General features: G+C 34.6%; 1 protein-coding gene across 4 annotated transcripts in view; it reads left to right on the top strand.

The window, feature by feature from the left end:
* Positions 1–397: 397 nt before the first annotated feature.
* The window catches only part of LOC145691874 (uncharacterized), a 37,189-nt gene continuing 15,388 nt past the window's right edge, over positions 398–22,198 (top strand). The window contains exons 1-4 of one of the 4 annotated variants that reach the window (XM_081767192.1): positions 398–768; positions 16,116–16,243; positions 17,424–17,573; positions 18,033–18,263. In XM_081767192.1, the coding sequence (XP_081623318.1) occupies positions 17,478–17,573; positions 18,033–18,263 (327 nt within the window). In that variant the 5' untranslated portion in view covers positions 398–768; positions 16,116–16,243; positions 17,424–17,477. The other 3 variants (XM_081767201.1, XM_081767187.1, XM_081767197.1) reach the window with 3 other exon arrangements.

Raw genomic sequence — 22,198 nt, forward strand, 5'->3', positions numbered from 1 at the left:
TACTAATTCTGCTTAGTGTAAATGATCGCAACGCAAAAGAAATTGCCACATTCATTCGTCTATCCAAAACTAAATTCCAAAGTTTGCGTTCGTTGATGCAAACCATTGCAGAATGCGCCCAAAAATAACACAATGTTTGTGTTCATTAGTCGGAAATCTGTTTGTATTTAACTAATTTAATCGTTTAAAAAGATGGCAGGATATATATATATGCCATTCCACAGAAATCCCAACCTTAATTATTATACTATTAATTAAAATGTATATATATTCTAAACACAAAAGGAGATTGGGCAATAATTTTACGTGAAATTCCTATTTTCTGCTGCAGTAATCTTAATCTGCACCATAATTTTAATTTTTTCTATAATGTAACTTATACTTCACTTGTTTTCGTTGAATTTAGGCGTACGAGATCTTTCAAAATAACATTACATTACTTCATTACAATGATCTAGTAATCAAATTTATCAACCGAGATGATTTCTTATTACATGGATGGCTACCTTTGATTAGTACAGTTTTTTATTATTTATTTTTTAATGTTTTTTTTTCTTATCTTTTTATCCCGTTTCCTGTTCGCTAAGGGTGGGAGAAAAGGTAGTAGAATGATACTACGCTGGTCGCTATAAACAAACAAGTAAAATTAAAATGCTTTATATTTCAATGTGTGGACAACAGTAATTGATTCTTCTTCACAAAAATGTGTATTCAAATGTAAAATTCCAAACGTGTTGGTTGAAAATGTATGTATTACTAAGACATGAGGTAAGTTATACGCCAGTGACAGAAAACGTCTGTAGTTGTTTAATACCTAAATTTTCAGACGATAGACGAATGTTTGTATTCAACTAATAGGAAATAGTCGCTCAAGTTCTTTCGAATGTAATGAACGTTTTCAAGTATTGCGTTAATTGCACACTCATTTATTCTTATTTGATACAAAGGTAAATATACTGAGAACGATAGTTCTGTCTGCAAGTGTGTTTTGGTACAAGGAAAGTGATTACAGAATTCGTCACAGTTCGTATTTTAAGAATAATGCAGTAATTTTTTGTGCTGGTGTATTTTCGGCGCACCAGATTTTGGAAGATTTACAGGTGAAATTGAATACTTTCTGTGAAAAGATATATTCAGAAGGAACATGTCTCTCCAGTTACAAAATTTTATACAGAGTGATACATCTTTATTTCCTGTTTAAAAGTGTAGGGTTGCTAGTTTAAAATCTTTGCGGTGAATAAAATAAGTGAGTGCATATGAAAGATGACTCTATTAGATGTTATTTTCCGAAAGATAACTCTGTTAGATGTTATTTGCCGTCGGTGGTGTATTTCTGCACAACGTACACAAGTTTTATTCGCATTGCTCGAACAGATGATTCTACGAAATTTTCACACATTTATTACATTTTAAGGTTCCTTTTTGCAGAACATGCACTAATTGAGGAGCTAGTGCGTAAACCACAAACCAACTTGTGCTAGGTGGCCACTAAAAGGCACGAATGCTAACCGAGTCAGCACAAAAGCGTAGCAGGGGAGCCCTAGCAGAACGACAGGGTGCGTTCGTAGGGAACAGGCGTGTTAGTTACGGGGGGCATACGCATAAACGAGGATAGTGGAAAATTACATAAAATATCCGCAATAATTTTCACCTTTAAAAGCTTAAGTAATTGTAATAATTCTTATCTTCAAAATGGCTTCACTGATTTCCCGGGTACAAATGGCCCGCTGCGAGGAGAAATATGTCTGTTTTGAATTTGTACTTCTTTCCCACACTTCGCACAGTTGATTTTAGATTTCAACATACCATGACGCTGCAAAAACTTTATAACAGGACGCTCTGTATCACAATTCTTTGCAATAAAATCGTATGTTTGCTTTATATTTATCGCAAACGTCCATTGCTAACACGAGCAGAACATTCCCGCCATTTATTTCCGCCTTCTTCGTATTCTTGTATTCTTCCGCTTCAGTAAATAGTTACAGTTAGAATACAATACGTTCACTACCGTTCAAAATGTATTTCAATATGATATTTAATGACAGAAGTTACTTATATTCACACTGCTTTTACAAAAAGTGTTTCATATTTTATTTTACCTATAGATTTTGTTTTGGGTAGAACAGTCTGCTCGAGTGAACCCGATGTATCTTATGTTTACAAGTGGAACGTTATTCGAGTAAAGCCATGGCAAGTGCTATTGAAACTCGCATCTCTGCCAAAATTCACTTGTTTTTCATTACCTTGCTTATCCGAATACGCACCATCAGTGAGGTGCCTGTTCCCTTCGGACGCACCCGTGCTTTTTAGTGGCCACCTAGAACAGGTTGGTTTGTTTGTGCACTGTAGTTCTTATGCCGTACATCCGGAAACCGTATTTATACGCAAATCGGAAACGAATTGTGATTTTTTAACAATCCTCTCTGCTGACCCCCTTGAGTTTTGTCAGGCGAGATATTTTCATTTCGCCACCGCAAATCTTTCAGGGGACAAGAAGAGGAAAATTGATGAAGTATTTTTTTTCTTCACGGTATTTTGTATATTTACCAGAATTTGATGTATGACCGATTCCATTTCAAATCGTCCAGGAAACCACTATTGGTCCCCATCATAGTCTCAGATTCCATTTATTTTTTATATATGGGATCTACATGCAATATTATTAGACCCGTATTTTTTCTTTTTGCTGAAAAAAAAAATCCTTCGATATACAGCCTTCCAAAACGGCTGTCCTCCTCTTGGATTGCTCGAAAAACTAAACATGTCACATTAAAAATTTTATTGTAGAGAAACGAGTGTACGTAGTAACATAATCGCAATAGCAGGAAGAATATAAAGTTGTATGTTTCGGTGGAGGGCCAAAATTCGTATATTGGTCCAATAGGAATCACACAATTCACTCGCAATGTTGCCAACTTGGAGAAATTTTTGCTAACTTCAAACATTTTTTTTTTTTCTGTCCTCAGGAGCAATATCAACCATCTGCTTCTAGTATCGAAATCTACTCCATAAGGCCTCTTGAAAATGTAAAGGACTTACGTTTCTGATTATTACATCCTACGTTATAGCATGATGAAAAGCAGAAAATTTCATTAAGACGCCATTTTCTCAAAAACCCCACCTTTTAAAAATCTGAATTTTTTACATGTATTGGAGAAGTACCTATGTATTTAATATCCGTTAACCGTTCATGCGGCTGCAGCCCCCTAACTTTCGCAATTAATTATTGAAATATCGATACTTGTACTTGAAATGTAAATATTACCTATGAACATTTAGATCCTATACACAAGGCGAATTGAAAGGGAGTATGAAAATTTTGAGAGATGAATCCTGACATCAAATCCAGTAGAAAAGTTCCTATAAACATGGGTCGAATTCCGCTTCGTTTTCGAGGTATAGGGTTTCCGACTCGGGACCCAAAAACGGCCCGGGACAATAGAAAATAAAATATATATTTCGCGTTAAATCAGAAACTGTGTTAAAGTTCAGAAAGTTGATTTGTATAAATATGATTTATACGTGCGTTGCAATTTGGTTGACGGTATTCCCAACTTGGTAGAACTTTTGTTTCCAAATGACACTGCGTGGATTTTATTTGATATTTGGTATTCATTAATGATTGTAAACATCACATGAAGCACAATTTTCCCCACATCACCAGTTTTCAATAACAATAAAAAGAACAACAAGAGTAAAATTTATTTTTTATTATTACAAAACCTCTCCCAATTCCACGCATCAAGTTCGAACTTGTTCAAGAAGTTCTGCTGCAACCACGAAACATTTTATTACGTGATTCGGTGTCGTGAACATCATCCTAGTGTTCACTGGAACCATGAAAATTGTTTTCACTGGTAACATGACATTGTAGTGCACTAGTTACAGTGTTTGTGTGAATAACAATAAAGAAGTTCTATTACAGTAAGGACCATATTAAATGTGTTATTATTCTTAAACGGATAAGAGGATTGTATACAGAAATAATTCCTTGACAAAAATTTATGTGGTGAAATATATGTATTGCGTACAGCGCGTCTGCCAAAACGTATTATTAGGAGAGGATGATTATTTGTGTAAAGGGTGCTTTGAATATTTACCGTGAACAACGTGAATATATATGAGATATTGGTGACCAGGGTAGAAGGTGTAAATATGAAATTATGCACCAGGAAGATAAAGAATTTGTTCCTCTGAATGTAGATTTAAAACCATTAACCAGACAGTTAACATGCCAAACATGAATGTGTCACCATTAAAACGGCCGCTATCTGTGAAACCTAGACTACGGTGAAGGATTTACCTCTCAAAACTTTTCATACTGACTTTCAAATCGCGTTGTGTACGGGACACAAATAATCATCCTCCTCCCCTAATAGTACGTTTGGGCAGACACGCTGTACCCAATCCATATATTTTACCGCAAGATAAAATTTTTGTCTAGAATTCTTTCTGTGCACAATCCTCTTGTGGCTTTTAGTATAATCAACACATTTAATACGGTTCTTACTGTAATAGGACTTCCCCATTGTTATTCACACAAACACTGTATTTAGTGCACTACGATGTCATGCTACCAGTAAAAACAATTTTCATGGTTCCAGTGAACACTAGGATGATGTTCACGACACCGAATCACGTAATAAAATGTTTCGTGGTTGCAGCAGAACTTCTTGAACAAGTTCGAACTTGATGCGTGGAATTGGGAGAGGTTTTGTAATAATAAAAAATAAATTTTATTCTTGTTGTTCTTTTTATTGTTATTATTACAACTTACACAGATGTAGTTTTTATTCGACATTTTGGTTTTACTAATGATGGCAAACATCAGGTGAAATTCACACTCAATGTTTCAAACTATCAATAATGCACGAGATAAAACCTTTTAATGAAATGCATGTAAGTTTTCGAAAACTGGTGATGTGGGGAAAATTGTGCTTCATGTGATGTTTATAATGACAGTTGGGAACACTGTCAACCGAATTACAACGCACGTATAAATCATATTTATACAAATCAACTTTCTGAACTTTATCAAAACCTTAACACACAGTTTCTGATTTAACGCGAAATATATATATATATATATATATTATTTTCTATTGTCCCGGGCCGATTTTGGGTGCCGAGATGGAAACCCTGTAACTCGAAAACGAAGCGGAATTCGACCCATGTTTATAGGAACTTTTCTACTGGATTTGATGTCAGGATTCATCTCTCAAAATTTTCATACTCCCTTTCAATTCGCCTTGTGTGTAGGATCTAAATGTCCATAGGAAATATTTACATTTCAAGTACAAATATCGATATTTCAAAATTAATTGCGAAAGTTAGGGGCTGCAGCCGCATGAACGGTTAACGGATATTAAATACATAGGTACTTCTCCAATACATGTAAAAAATTCAGATTTTTAAAAGGTGGGGTTTTTGAGAAAATGGCGTCTTAATGAAATTTTCCTTTTCATCATGCTATAACGTAGGATGTAATAATCAGAAACGTAAGTCCTTTACATTTTCAAGAGACTTTATGGAATAGATTTCGATGCTAGAAGCAGATGGTTGATATTGCTCCTGAGGACAGAAAAAAAAAAAAGGTTTGAAGTTAGCAAAAATTTCTTCAAAGTTGGCAACATTGCGAGTGAATTGTGTGATTCCTATTGGACCAATATACGAATTTTGGCCCTCCACCGAAACATACAACTTTATATTCTTCCTGCTATTGCGATTATGTTACTACGTACACTCGTTTCTCTATAATAAAATTTTTAATGTGACATGTTTTTCAGATTTTCGAGCAATCCGAGAGGAGGGCAGCCATTTTGGAAGGCTGTATATCGAAGAATTTTTTTTTTCAGCAAAAAGAAAAAATATCGGTCTAAGAATTTTGTTTGCAGTTTCTTATTTAAAAAAAAATAAACTAAATCTGAGACAGTCGTGTGGACCACCCTGGACGATCTGAAATGGAATCACTCGTATGATAGTTGCTATAAGTAGTTTTTTGTTTGTTTGTTTTTCAATCATTATTTCCATAACATGGTTGTGCTTCCGTGTATGGTAATCTGATGTCGATAGATTACTAACATAATGTGGAAGATGTTATAGCCAGATTTTAGGTAGTCAAATAAACTTAAATAACTAGAACAGTGTGTGTACTGCTTTTAGCTCTGTAACTTTAAACTTAAAGTGGGTTCAGCACATGACCAGCAGTAGTATGTCGAAAATAAATTATGGACAATGTATAGTCACGTTCGTTTGTACTGTAAAGAAAGTGCAGGCATTAAAATGGAAATATATCACACTTGACATTAGCCTATAGCCTCTCAAACCTTCCAGTTTAGTTGGGACAGTCTCGTATTTGCATCATCATCCGCCCCTCCCCCATCAGTTGTTGAAACTACAGGCGGACTATTCTTCCGCAGATGGCGGCCCCAATTAGACCCACGTGAACCTGTTTTCAGCGCTTTATCACTATTTAAAGGTTAAGGGGGAAAAAGGTGAAATGTCACAAAACTGCATTTTTGAGAAAACGGCGTTTTAATATCGAAAACCGCGTAAAGAGAAAAGGGTTATTAAATCTTTCGCCCCTTCTTACATGGACATTTCTACATCTAGGCATGCATAACTTATACAGTCAAATAGTACCAAGAGTCACCAACAGATAAGACAAAACATCCGAAAAAGCACATACATATACATTCCATGTTTTTTCCCCTTATCTTTCATTTTATTTCTTGCTATTTTAATATACTTTACCTAGAATTACTCCCCTTTGATTACATCATTCACTCTTAACTGTTAATCGTAGACATTTCTTATTTTCATTCTTTCTTTAATCTTCACTACATACATATTCATCTGTACTGTATTACTGCGCAAAAGTACTACCTTCCAACTGTTAAGTATTGCAAACTATGTACTATTCAGAAATAACGAAAACAATTTATAAAACACTAAATTAAACTTTTAGACTGGACCTTGAGAGCGGAGCCCTTTATCAAATTCATATCCCTGGGACATTAAATATTACAAAACGCATACAAAAATACTTCTTTCCTGTACTAGGTTGCTACAGAAGAGAAATAAACGATTTCACCACGTTTGGTTCTCGTACAACTCCCATCGTATATTCCCGCTCTACATTTCTCTATTTCCCACCATTACTGTGGCATAAACGTCCCAAGTTAATTAATATGGCATTGGGTTTGAAAACTCTGCCGTATTATACTCTATTGCCTGCTTATCTAATACTCCATCAATACACGAACTCAAATAGTTCAAGGGGGGCCGCGGTGGCTCAGTGGTATAGCGTTCACCTCTGGTGCTTGGGGTCCTGGGTTCGATCCCAGCCCCCGCCAAGTGGACTTTGTTGTGGACAAACACCGTGTGCGTGGGTTTTCTCGGGGTTCTCCCGTTTCATTCCAATTTCTTCATTCTACCATTTCATTCATTACTCATCATCACCGTCTCCTTTAGCCTAACCGCCATAAACGTGGGACTTAAAACTCAAAGATTTCATTTCATTTCAAATAGTTCAAAATTTATCTTCGTTTTTCTCCCTAATTAATCACCGTACACAGATACCTTTTCTGTTACTGTCATGCTCACATTTCGTTTCATTCTGTTCATTTTTTTTTTCTTTTTAATTTCTGTGCACAATGTGCGGCAGTTAATCTTTCAAATCTTCCATCCCCCACCCCCTCGAAAACATAAGTTAACACTCACTTTTGAGAAATGCCGATTTATGATTGTATTAATTCTGATTTTTCAGCAAGAACCAAGTGTCTAACTATGACTAAAGTGTAAATTCACATATCTAGTGTGTCCCGGTTCTTTTAGTCAGAAAATCTCTGAGCCTTGCAGTAGCCGTATCCCAAACAATATCGTATTTAGTTCCGTACCTCAAATATTTAAATCCTTTTATAGAAGTTTTATTTAATATTTGTTTGCTGATTCAATCCCAGCTCGCGCCAAGTGGGGCGTTTTCGCGGCATTCTCCCGTTTTCCTCCCACTTTCTTCATTTCACCATTGCGTTCATTTCTCATCATCACAGTCTCGTTTAGCCTAGCCGGCATAACCGTGGGAGTAAAAGTCAAATATTTCATTTCATTTTCAGTTGTTTACGTGCAGATTAAGAATGGCCTAACATGTACAGGGTGGCCCAAAAGTAGGTATACACCGCTCCATTGATCAAGTTTAACATTCTAGCTTATAGGTTTATTTGCTTCGGCTGTTCCGAGCTTAAGATATAAGTAAAAAGACATTAAGAACAAATAATAAAGAAACTAAGTCTACCTAATGGATAACAACAAGAAATGACATAAAAGGCAATGAGTTGATGAGTGCGGGACTGTATACGTACTTTGGGGCCACTCGGTATATTATGGCTACAAAGTAATGTTTATTTTCGGGAAGGGGTGGCTAATGTCATAAACAGACTTACTGTGTTAGCAGCTTGCCAATCGGAAGGTAGACTCAGTAGTAGGGCACTCACCTCTAACCCTTGCGGTCCCTGGCTTGATCGTAACTCCCTTGAAGCGAGCGTTGTGATGGACAAACTCGTGTGCGTGAGTTTCCTCTAAATCACGCCACTTTCGTGATTCCATCATTATCATCACTGTGTCCTTTAACCTTAGTGCATAATTGTGAGGCGTTAAACTAAACAAATAATAATAAAATGACGCTAGAATACTACTGTGATATACAACACAGTACGTATACAGAAACAAGTGTATTGTTTTACGTAATACCAATATATCAATACATAGTAATAGAGTACAATAGAAGATGATCTTGTCACTAAAGATTACTCATTAATTAAAAACTAATTGTGTGAGCAACTGCATTCGAAAAACTTGGAATGTTTTTTGTACCATTCCTTATCTTACAGCCAAGTGCACGCAGGCAGAAATTTATCTCGGGAGAGGTCCTAAGCTTTCGAGAAAATCCAAATTCAATATGGCGATGAAAAATCACCCCTACAATTAGCCTGAATTTACAGAAAAGTCAGGATTTTATGGAAGGTTGGGACCCCTAGGACCCACTCCTTGCCTACTTTTTGCTTATAGCATAAATTGCATGGCATGTTATCCAATTTCGCATATTTCCTCTTTATTGTCTTTGTAGAGTACCGATCTAATTCTGAGTGAACGGGACATGTAACTACAGTGCGTGCATCCTTTCTTACACTCAAAACGCCCTTCAAATGATGGCTCACTAACACCAACCAAATTTGTAAAGCCACAATTGCAAGTTCCTGCGTGATTCATAATTCTACCGCCACTTAGTGTTCTCTCATGCACATTCAGTAGTTCATTCAAAAATAATGGTAACGTTCTTCTGAAATTCACTGCAAGTGTATTTTGCGAAGCAGTTTGGACTCGACACAACATTCCATTGACATAGGTATACTTGAAATAAAGTAGAAGATCAATGGGATCAGTTCATCTGGGAAAACTGTCATTAGATTAAATAGACCCTCTTCTACCATATCGAGTAGGATGAAAGCTAATAATCTAGTATTCCATATTTTTTTTAAATATCTTTTCTTTGTTTACTTGTACTGTCTAGGCCTAATTTTTGTTCAAGTAGATTCAAATGGAAAAAGACCCCCTTCCATTAACACCGATGTGAAGTAATCCCACTTAGCCAATTAAAAATTAACTTTTCGAAAATTAGCACTACTTTACTTTTTAAACGCTTATACGTTTTCTTTTATACAGTGGACGTTTTTTTCTTCTTCTTCTAAAATATTCGTTGGCCATATATCCGAGGAAACATTCGGTGGTTTTTGTCCCATCTTTGGAATTTGGAGTGGGGTATTATCCGCCTCCCACGTTAGGACACTTGTGTTACAGAAGGATGAAGTTAAAATGTTTGAGTTAGTTGCCCTCTATTCCCATTTTATACATTGTGATTCTCTTAGTTATGCTTGCACGAATTTGTTTCGTAATTCCACAGAGAAATGCTGAGACCTGAGGCAGCGCGGACAGAAAGTCATTGAGCCTTAAAATCCTTTAAACAAGAACTTAAGTTTTGAATTATATATGTATGTATGTATGTGAGTGTGCAGTTTTGCTTATATGGACGTTTTGGTTACATTATGCATAATTTATATCTTACCGCTTACACAAATAATTTTTTAGATGCCACTCTTTCTCTTGAAATAATAAATTTTATCTGTGAAATTTCCATTTGTCATTTTTTTAAATAACAAATATAAATACCATTTTTAAATAAAGAATATTTTATATAAATGTCGGTTCAATCTATGAAAAGGTCTAATGAGAGTGCAGCTAGTGGAAGAGACTAGGAATCGCTGATCTAATATATATATATTTTTTAGGAAACATTTTCACGATCAGTAAATACATATCTCGCGATATTAATTGGTTCTGTCTGTACGGCATTATTGCCTTCTATGGGAATTATGCTTCTTGACATAAATTTTCCTGTCCTGATATTTTTTGACAATAGAAAATGTACAATTTTAATCCCTGTTTTCAATATTTACTCACTTGCCATATTTTTAAAATTGAATTGGTGTCTTTATCGACACAAATTAAGAATATGAGTAGCATCATGTAATTGGGTCACAAAACCATACGTTTATTTACACAGTTGTGTACGTGTCGGCAAATGGGTATTGTCATCCTCAGCACAGGTTCTTTCAGAAACCACATTTGCTTAGTGAACTACAACACCGTTCCTGCATTCATAAGTTATTTACTTTCAGTAGTCTTTCAGTTACATTCTTCTTGTATTTTTGTGACTTCCCTTTTGTCTGTACGAAACAGTACCAACGTACATGGTTTATTTTTGGTTTCAAATGTATATACAAGTATGAGGAAACAAGAATTGCAATATGAAAATATAAAGTAGTAAAGAAAATAACAAGTAATAATTGTAAATAGTAAAAAGTATAAATTATGAAGAGTAGTAAAAGTATTAAATAAATTATGGAGTATAATGAAAAATGCGTAGGAAAAGTAAGAAAATGAAAGTAAAATTTAGAGATATAGGAATAGGTGTATGGGAGACGGACTAAGTGTGATAGATGAAGTATTATAGAGGTTGTGACCACGGAATAGGATGGTAATACGTCTTACACTTCTTACTGAGGATCAAGGAAAAGTCTAAGGGAAAGATTTTGAGTCTATTTACGCGAGGCTTTGTTGAATCTACGGTTATAATGTATATATAAAGTTTCGTCAACATAGAAAGCTGGACAATATATGCATTGAGAACATAAATTAGGCGTGAAGAATTGCAACTAGTGAACTATTATCTTTGCGAATCGATGTTGCAACAAAGTTAAACAAGAGTCGAATACAGGACAAGATTTACGATTGGGTTTTCAACATTCCTATGTTCAGATGGGGGTATTTCAGTGAAAAGTCAGGGGCTATCTGTAAACTTACAGTGAGTCTGGAAAGACTTTTCGCTTTTGAGTCACGTGCTGAATAGGCATAAGCAGCTATCATTAGTTTATGTAGAGGGGACACAGCGGCTCAGTCGTAGAGCACTCACAACTGGTGCGAGGGGTCCCTGATTCGATCCCAGATCGTGTGAGTTCGTTGTAGATAGTATGCGTGAGCTTTCTTCGGTTTCGTCCCACATTATCATTCCATCAGTTACTTCATAATCATTCACTTTAATCACTTGTTTCCTTTAGAAGGGTTGGTTGATTTAAACTTTAGGTCAAAGTCTAGAAGATGTGTTTAGATGGATAGTATGTAACAAGTATCTGTTATTTTAGAGTTTGGGCCGTAATGGTAGTCAAGGTATTGCCAGGTAAAGACTTAACAAATATTGCAGCCTGTGAAGCCAATTTACAATGGAACTATTAATGGTCTACATTATTGAAGCGAACGATCCTATCTGTTCTCTCATTAATTTCAACTCCAAACTATAAGAGTAAGTCTCCAATATACATGTTTTGGGAAAGACTTCACTCCCTCATTATTAACCTGTTTCAACTCCAAGGAAACGAGATACTTGGAAATCGTTGGAGAAAATACGCCATATTCTATCAAAATGGACTCTTTCTATGAACGTGATCATAGAACACTTTTCCTTTAATTCGTGCGCGAAGGGATGGGGCAAAGATAAGGTTACTCTCGTTTCTGGTTAATTTTAAAACCAGTTAACACGAATAATTGTGAAACTTCAAAAACATATACGCCATAATATATGAGAATATAATACTTTTCCGAAAGATTTTTTTTTAAGTCCAGAGGGGAGAAGGAGAATAATCAATCTTACATTAGGGGGTTAAATTCGCACTCCATTCTTGACTGATCTTAACCCCAAGCATTGAGGATTACGGAGAGTTACAGAAAATGTGTAGAATTTTCTCAAAATTATATGTTTGGTGCGAGCGATCCCGACTTCGATTCCTGCTGCGGACACTCTGCAGTCAAAAAAGTGTAAACTTCTTCAGGCCAGTCATCCTGAATTATGTTTTTCCTTGGTTTTCTTCATTCACACCAGGCAAATGCCGGGATGGTACCTAACATGCAGATCTCAGGTTGATTTCTTCCTTCTCAGATAGTGTGGTCTCCAAGTGACGTCATCCCTTATACGTAACGTGCTTAAAGCCATATATACCAGTAATGCCTAGAAATATGCATAAATAAATAAAATCACAGGAGTTTATAAAATTTACAGTGAAGCCCTTTAAAAAAGAGAGTAGAAGAGTAAATACACTACTTTATTCCTTACTGATTTTATCTCCATGCAGAGAGTATGACTCGGAAACTTTAAAATTAATGCGACGTAATACCAAAATCGAACATTTCTAACAAAAACTGTCGTGGAATATATCTTTTAGTAAAATGGGATCTGTAGTTTAGCATCTCATTCAGCACCAAGATTATATGAAACGTAGACCTACAGCTTAACGTGGGATGCGAATTACTTGAGTTCCCATAACCAGAGAGCCACAAGACAGTTCTTTAAATTTTTTTTTTTTTGGGGGGGGGAGTAAATTCATCCTTTTATTTTTAGCAGATTGTAACCCTAAAATGTGATAAACAGATTCCACTAAAGAAACTGCCAGTACGTTTTGGTGTAATCGCGCAGTTTTTTACTTGCTTTATTTTGGAAAATTGTCTTGCATGTATATGTTCACATTTACAACATAGGGTGAATTTTACGTCTTTTTTAGGATTACAACCGCAAACAATAAGGATATTTCTGCAAGTTGAAGGGAGGCGTGTACCAAGTTTCATTAAATTTGCGTAAGTTTTATGAGAATTATCGTGGAACAGACGGACGTAAAGACACACAAGTGCCGTTCTAGTCGAATGATAGAGCTTCGTTACGCTCGCTTTAATGATTAACGAAAACCAATGACACCAACAATGAGAAAGGAGGTGGGAAGAAATCGGTCAAGGCCTATATTTAGTGGTAACATCCCGGTATTCACTTAGTGAACCTGAAGAAAAACCCTCAGTCAGGTCTGGTGGTCCACCAGATTCTAACCTTGATACTCCGAGTTGTGAAGCAGGGACACTAATCATTAGAGTTGAGTTGATTTTGAGTTTAACGTCCCGTTCAGCAGCGAGGCTATATGAGACGTGGACCTACTGATTAACGTGGATTCCGAACCACATGAGCTTCAGCGGGAATCGAATACGGGTCCCCCGCGCCAAAGGCGCGTACGCTAACCGCTTAGCCACGAAGGAGCTCACACTAACCACTAGAGTACGCCCGTTTCGTTTACACCGTTGATAACGTATCGCCTTAAGCCTTAATCCCTATTTCAAGACTGGGTCATTTACCTATACAGTACTGAGATGACTCGTTTTCTTTCTCTCTTTACTTTTTAAAAATAAATAGAAATGAAATTTCGAATTGAAATACCGTATTTTCACTAGATTTAAAATTAAATTGCGTTATCCTAGAATAAGTTTTACAAAGAAGACCGACGCATAACACTTCTTTACGTTAACGTGGTCTTTTTTTCTTATGTTGTATTATTATTATTATTATTATTATTATTATTATTATTATTATTATTATTATTATTATTATTATTGGAAACAGAAACTCCCCTATTGCAGAATGTAACTTTTGATATTTAATTAATGCATCTTTAAAATGTATTTAGTTATTAAAACAACTGGTTTTTATCAGAAAGAAACTGGTTTAGACCATGAGACTTTTTTTTTTTTTTTCAAAAGCAACTTTCTTCAACCTTGTACTTAAGCCTAAATGGTATAACCATCGATGTGAAACTGGGATTTTCTTTCTTTCATTTGCTTACGTAGGGGCCAATATTTTTTAACTGACGTCACTTTTAACTGAACGCCAACAACATTGCGACAAAACATTTGTTTAATTTTGATTAATAATAATAATAATATAAATTACAATAGTGTAAGCAATAGGGTACTCAAGAGCTGGTTTAGGATTTAACTTACCCCTCGCTCGCGAGGAAAATATTATGGAAAAATAAACATTTACTACATTATTAACATTACTGTATATTAAGATATTTATACAAATATAATACTTGTTATGAAACGATATGAGTTTGAGTGCTTGAATCCCCCTTGATGAAATTCTGCGTGTGCCATTGTCCTAAGTATACAAGTTTTTACGCTATATAGTATTGAACATTGTTGCTACTGTTGGAGGAGACATTGGCTGATACAATTTATCTCAAAATAAAGTTTAACTAACTTGAAGCGTTAGAGAATAAAGGTGGTATGTAACAAATTGTACATTTCAGGAAAACTGACTTTCACAAAAATGTCTTTTAACGTACACCCTTCATCGTTTCCAAATCTCTTCACTAGGACGAGGACCCACTAAATGATGTGTTATGAAGCATGACTATCATATAACACATGCATAAACCGCCAGAATTAAACGTTTCGAAAAATGGAACATAACACCTTTATCCTCTAAGCGATTCAATTATTAAATCATTTATGATTTTTAAATTCTGAAATCTTGCGTCACAACGTACGAGCATACAGAGTACGAACCCCTGGCATAGGGAATGAAGTGTATAGAATGGTATTAAGTAAGGAAGTAAGGAATTTCGGATTAGTGAATTTTGGTGTAATGGGTTTCTAGTATAATTATTCCTTACTGGTAAGGAGAGAGATTTTAGGTAGGAGGCCACAAATCCTAAATTCTCCTCGTAAAATCCACAACCCGGCAACTTAGGGAAATCCATTGTTTTCAATATCAGAAATCCTACCGAACGCATCTCTGCTTTCCTCGATTACAACGTAAAACTGCACACTTAGTTTTTTTTTTGTTTTTTTTTTTAAGAAGACCAAAATTATCGTAACCTTAGAAATAAAAATCGCTTCCCGTGCGTTATATTCCCTCCATTACCTAATTCTCTAGTGCAGTATCCATCAGGGAAGTGTCCCCTGATGCCACCACCACTTGCTCGCAAATCCGAAGAAGTTTGTAGGTTAGACCGAAGCATACATCTTTCGGAAGAGTCTGCTACGACTGTAAAACAAATCGTAATACCGGAATCGGTATTTCTGGACACCGAAATTTGGGCATTACTTACACCGAAGATCAATATATCGAAAACACCGAACCATACAGAAAAAGTGTAGAAATACCGTTCAATTTCTGAATGATATTTTTCATTACTTTTAACATATTTCATTACTCTTGTTAAACCGAAATTTTATATTTTTTTCTACTTTACGAACAAAGCAAAGTATATTATATTCCTTGTATGAATAAATACATTTATCAGAATACGACTCATTGTTGTTTGTTTTTTTAATGAGTTATATATATTCTCAACGTATGCTTAGTGTTGCGTAAGGTCACCCAAAAAAAATTTAAAAAAGAAAAAAAAATCCTAGAGCTCAAAATCCGAATTTCCTCTGCTTCATTACTGGTTTATGTATATATATTTAAATAAATTGTGAGAACCAATTTCATGCGAATTTTTCCACATGAAATGTATACCGTAATATTTTTTTTTTTTCCTCCTGATCTTGTCTTCTTTCGGTATTTACGGTTTTTCAGTATTTTATAATATTGTTCTATTTCTCGATTTTCTGGTAACTTACGGTATTTCTTGTTTGTTTGTTTATTTGTATTACTGTTTAATGTTTCTCTTAACACCAAGGTCATATGAAACATGGACCTACAGTCTAACGTGGGATCCAAACTACATTAGCTCTTATCGGAAGCAAACCCATGCCTTTCGTACCAAATGCGCGGAGGCTAACTATATAGCGACGAAGGAACTCTTAGGTACGTCTGTTTTGCTATATATCGATATTGTTTGGTATTTAAAACTGTAGATATGTAAATCTTAATAGATAACACTCTTCACGTTATCGGTGTATATGATAACGAGAAATTAATTTCCTTTTGAAAGCTGAGGAAGAATAAAAAGGTGAGAAAACTATAATACTTAGTCAAATTTAAAAAATAAATTCACTTTATTAAAATATATTACTAATCATATTGATAATAATAATAATATAAAGGTTGGAAAGTAATTGGGCCAATCTAATGCCCTCAGCTTATCAGTTAGCGAAAATGACCCTCAAAAACTACAGCTTACAAACAAAGATCATCACTCCCTAAAACTAATATATATATATATATATATAAAATAGATCATGTATTTCTGAATTAGAAAGAAAGTTAAGTTCGTCACCTATTCTGGAGAATGGACATTGAAAGAAGGCATTTTTAGAAAAGCAATTTCAACGTGAAGAAATAGGAGTAGTTTCTGTGCTTCAAAGAAAGCACATGCTAGGTTCATTAAAGTCGGGTAAATTTACAGAAATTGCAGTAGAACAGAGACAGATAGATGGATTGACATACATACATAAATGCATGCTAGCTTCACAGAAGACAGATTTCTTCACAGGGTATAGGAAATGAAGGTATTTACACGAAGAATTAAAATAATTGTACTTCTGGAAGGGCATTAAGTTATTTTTTACAGTAAAGGATAGTGAACAGGATGTAGTTCGTCAGCAATGTTAATTTTTTGAAAAGATCCGTATTGAAAAAGGCAGTTGCTCTTTGCTGAAACGATCACTGTGAAATTAACCATCTGGATGTTTTCTCAAAACTATAGCTTTAGTTAGTAAAGGATGCTCCTTCTGCTGTTAAAATTCTCATAGCAATTAACGGAAGCAGTGAAATTTTATCACATAAACACAAGTAGTATTAAAAATGCGTAGATATCATCAGTGCAATTTTTGTAAGAACTATAAGTTTCCACATTACTGTATGTGTTGAAATCGGCTACGCACTTCTTAAAACACTACTAGCCATATTTTTTTCTTATAAGTAATGTGGTATAAAGAGCTAACCCTCCACTGGAATTTACCGTTAGGATTAGTTTCATTGTTAGTTCCATATTTTCGTGTATTGATTTAAATTTCTTAAAAGTTATTTTTGTTTGTTTTTGCAGATACCTTTTCTAAAACTATTTGCCAATGTGTGTGAGTGTAAATAATGTATTAGAATGTCTTCTCACAATACACAGACGGATAATATTAGTGCAAATCAAGAGTTGACAAACGGGAAGACAGAGGAAAATATTGCTTATACGCCTAACCAGGTACTTACTACTAATTATTGTTTTTTTTTCATCCGTGATATTTGTGTGTGTGTTTGTTTGTTAGAATAGCATTATAGAGATATCTAAATACGAAAAAAATGTAAAAAGGTATCATTTAATATGTACTAATCTGACAGAATCATTTTAGAAGCACGTAACAACCTTGACACCATAGCAATAAATCTGCTTTCCATATATGTTGTTGGTCAACGATAATTTATGCCATCTGGTGAAAAGCGTTAAGTTCCATTTGCACAGCTGAGTTGCATTCCACAATAACGGTGTGCAATATGATTTCTATTTTCGGTACGAAGGTGAGCAAAACTTAAAAGACAAATAGGATCAATGATTACAATAAATGACATTTATTTTTCTCTAAAGATCTCAAAATATAGATTTTGTCACAACTACCATCTTCCTATATAACATAAGCTTATTGATGAACAATTTGTGTTTCAGCCTATTAATACATCTGGCACTGTACCATATGAAGATGATAATGTTCGGCAGTTAACTTACAAGAGTACTCTTTTGCCAACTGACTTAACTAGTCAAATAGAAGAGGCCTTTGCCAGAAGCAGTTGTGCAGAAGGTTCTTCAGATAATGGTGATAGGTTAAAAGAGTATAAATTGATAAAACAATTGACTGATCTTGGTGAATCATCTCAAAACATTAATTCTTTGTTACAGGTAAGTGTTTACACTTGACACTTTTTTTTTTCTTTTTTTTAAAGCCACTTCATTCATATAATATTCTCTCCTAATGGTGTGCATACTGTAGGTTTGAAAACGTAACATTTGCTAATGGACGGTATAGAATACATAATTCTAATTAAATAACAGGTACTTACCTTGTCTCAGAATTAATTCTTATATAAGGTAAGTACCTGTTATGTAGTTGAAAACGTTACCTTGTATTTGTTTAAAATAGAGTTTCATTTGCGTTATTAGGAAGTAATAATAATAGAAACTAGTGTTTCTAAATTTTATAATTATTGGAAAATGAATTTTAGTCCTGAGAAAAGGAGTTTCTGCAATAAATAAAGTTCCAAGTCATGTAATACAAAAGACAGCATAACCTAAAAGTCATACGGTAGAGTTGGTTTCAAAAAGATTCTGTTTTATATCTTACCATTTGATAATAGAGCTTAAGTTTTCTTTCTTTAATATTTTTAATATTATATATAACAATAATGCTTAGCAGAATTACGTTAAAAATATTTCATGGTTTCATTCAGTGAATTTTATTTGCTAAGCTTTTTTATGGGCTTTTGTTCACGAAGCAGAGTAATATAATCAAATTACAAATTACCTTATTCAGTGCTTGTTTTAAAATTATATTTTTATTATTATTATTATTATTATTATTATTATTATTATTATTATTATTATTTTGAAAAGGTAGAAAGATTCCTGTGACAATACTAAACACGTAGTCGACAAACAATGTTCGTGGAGAAAGTAAAAGGGGTACAGCAGAACGTAACCGAACGGAAATAGAAATCGCTATGAAGAAGTTAAAGAAACACAAGTCTTTGAGTATAGACGAAATTCCTGCTGAGTTAATTTTAGCTGGAGGGAAAAAATTGCGGACCAAGATACACAAATTCATTCACTTCATCTGGAACAAGGAGAAATTACTACAAGAGTGGAAGTAATCAATCATTGTTCTAGTTCACAAGAAACGTAACAAAACTGATTACCGGTATGATTCTGGAGACATCTATCTTTCGTCTATATCGTATAAAATCTTGTCAAACATTCAGTTAACAAGATTGACCCCATACACAGATGAAATTGGAGATTATTAGTTCGGATTTAGGCGGAATCTTCAATTATCAACCACATATTTACCATTCTCCAGAAAAGAAATGGTAAAACAAAACCGTGGTACATGGATTATTATTGATTTCAGAGAGGCATGCGACTCGATTAGGGGGAAAACATTGTAGAACATTTTGCCGAGTTTAGCACACCACAGAAGTTAGATTAATTAAGATGTTCTGAATGAAAACCAAAATAAAATCCGAGTAGGGAAATACATGTCCGTGAGCTTTCGAAACTGGCCTGAAACAACAAGATGCGTTTTATATATATATATATATATATATAAAAGGAGAATTAGTAACCTGCTTCTAGAGCTCAATGGCACCTCTCAGGTTTTGGCTTATGCTGATGATGATCCATTTCATAGGAGATAATATAAAGACAATAGATAGAAATGCAGAGGTTTCATTAAACACCTGCAAGGACATGGATTTAGTAAGTGTAGAGAAAATTAAATACATGGAAATTCGCTGTGACTGTAATACTACAAACTGTGGATACGTTAAAATTTCAAGTAATAATTTCCACAAAGTGGATATTTTCAAATAACTAGAATCAACATTAACAGACCAAAATTGTATCCACGAAGAAATTTACTGTGTCGACTAAAAACCAGGGAAATCGTGTTATTATTCAGTCTAAAATCTTTTGTCTTCGCGAATTCTGTCGAAGAATTTGAAGTTTAAAATATATAAAACGATAATTATACCTGTTGTGCTGTATGGTTGCGAAACGTGTTCGCTTACTTTGAGGGAAGAACGCAGAGTGAAAGAATTTAAATACAAAATCCTCAGGCGAATATTTGGACACAAAATGTATGGAAATGGGTAATGACAGACACTTCAAAAAGAGGAACTGTATACTTTATGCTGTTTATTTAATATTGTTAGGGTCATTAAGTCGGGGACGAGGTTCAGGTGAGTGGATCGTGCAGCCAGATTAAAAGAAAGTAGGAAGGTTGTAAAATTTTAACTGGAAACTCAACTGAGGAAAGACGTAGGAGGACCTAGTCGCGGATGTGAGGACAATATTAAGATGGATCTCACAGAAATAGGAATACAAAGTAGGAACTGGATCCAGTTTGCTAAGGACAGAAGTCAGTGGAGAGCTTTTGTGAATGCAGCATTGAACCTTTGGGCTTCATAGGCGGCAGTTATTTATTTATTTATTTATTTATTATACAGTTGCTTCTCTAATTTTCGGTGATCGAGGTTACCATCTTTTTCCGAACCTTTAGGTAGGAGTGATTTAAAGGTTTGGCAAGTTTTAGGTAAACCATGAAAAGCATAATCTCGTAAACACCATTATAGATACGTTAACGAAAAAGTTGACTTATAATTCTTTTATTGTTAAATATTTTACCACTTCCTACTCTTCTTCTTCGACCATGCTGAAGTTACTTCACACAACGTACTACATATGCATCGTTCAACATAGATGAGTGTAAATAATATAACTAATCTTACAGTGCTAGTGCATTTATCCCTGTGATAAGATCTCGAAAGCCGCTTCTATTCTCTTCCTCAGTTGCTCAATGTTTGAAAAATAAAGAATTTTATAACTGTTGCGTTCAGTAAGTTAGTGAATACATTGCTTCTCGTACGTTGAGCGACTGAAGAACAGAGCAGGAGTGGCACTCGAAAACTTATAGCTGGGATAAACACATTGGCTAAGGTTATATATCCTCATAATAAACAATCACGCTAAAGTTCCCTTGTGGCTATATGGTTAGCGTACATATTTTCGGCGCGAGGATGTAGGTCCCACTTATGCTGTAGGTTCACGTTTTTTATAGCCTTGGCACTAAAAGGGACGCTAAAATCTGATCCTACCAAATAATTGCACTAATAGATGTCGCTATGAGGTATTAAACTGTGGAGGCAATTTGCGTAATTTAAAATTAGTAGTAATATTTAATTAAAAATTTACCAGACGAAGGTTATACATTCTTACTTCATAGATGAAGATATTTCTGTATAGCATAGGAAAAGGAAAAGCACAGCAAACTACGCCCCCTCAGCAGTTGTTTAATATTGTATATGTTTCGAGCTTATCAATGGAGCTCTTTTCCAACCTATCAACTAACAATAAATGACAGTGTATATATATATATATATATATATATATATATATATGGTAATATTTACATGTTTGCCACGTAACCATTGATAGAAATATCGTTCTACCTAGTTTGCCACGTAATCAATGATAGAAATATCGTTCTACCTACCACTCATATCTGTTTTGAACCTCTATACTGATTTATCATCATGGATTTGAAGGAATAGTAGAAAAGGAAGTAAAATTTAGTAAAGAAATATGTGAATACTTGCCAAAAGGGAACGTTGAAGTAGAAGCTGTGTTTCTGATTCTTCTATGATTGTGTGTCCCTGCTTAGAACTACTTGTACTTCCGAAATTGTAATCCATTCCCTGGTCCGTTGATCTTGACTAAATTTAATCCCGAGTTACTAACTAGAATATTCAATGACTTCTCTGTACATGATTTTAATAAAATTTGTAATATTGTTAATTATTGTACTCTACATACTATGAAATATCCCATATTCAATATTAATTTAGTAAACTTATTTTGGAAAATGTAAAAGAAGAGAATAGTTTAAGGAAATAAAAGAGGTAACATAGACTTGACACTACAAGTATAGGATGTATTCCTGCAAGAAAATGCATCATAAGGAGTTTCATAACAAGGTCTGACCTAACCTGTACACTACAATTTAAAAAGTTTTAGGAATTTCGCAGATTCCTGAAAATAAGGGATGTTGGAGAGTACCGAAA

The sequence above is a fragment of the Thermobia domestica genome, chromosome 1 (genome assembly GCF_964235325.1).
Source record: "Thermobia domestica chromosome 1, izTheDome1.hap1.1, whole genome shotgun sequence".
NCBI lineage: Eukaryota > Metazoa > Arthropoda > Insecta > Zygentoma > Lepismatidae > Thermobia > Thermobia domestica.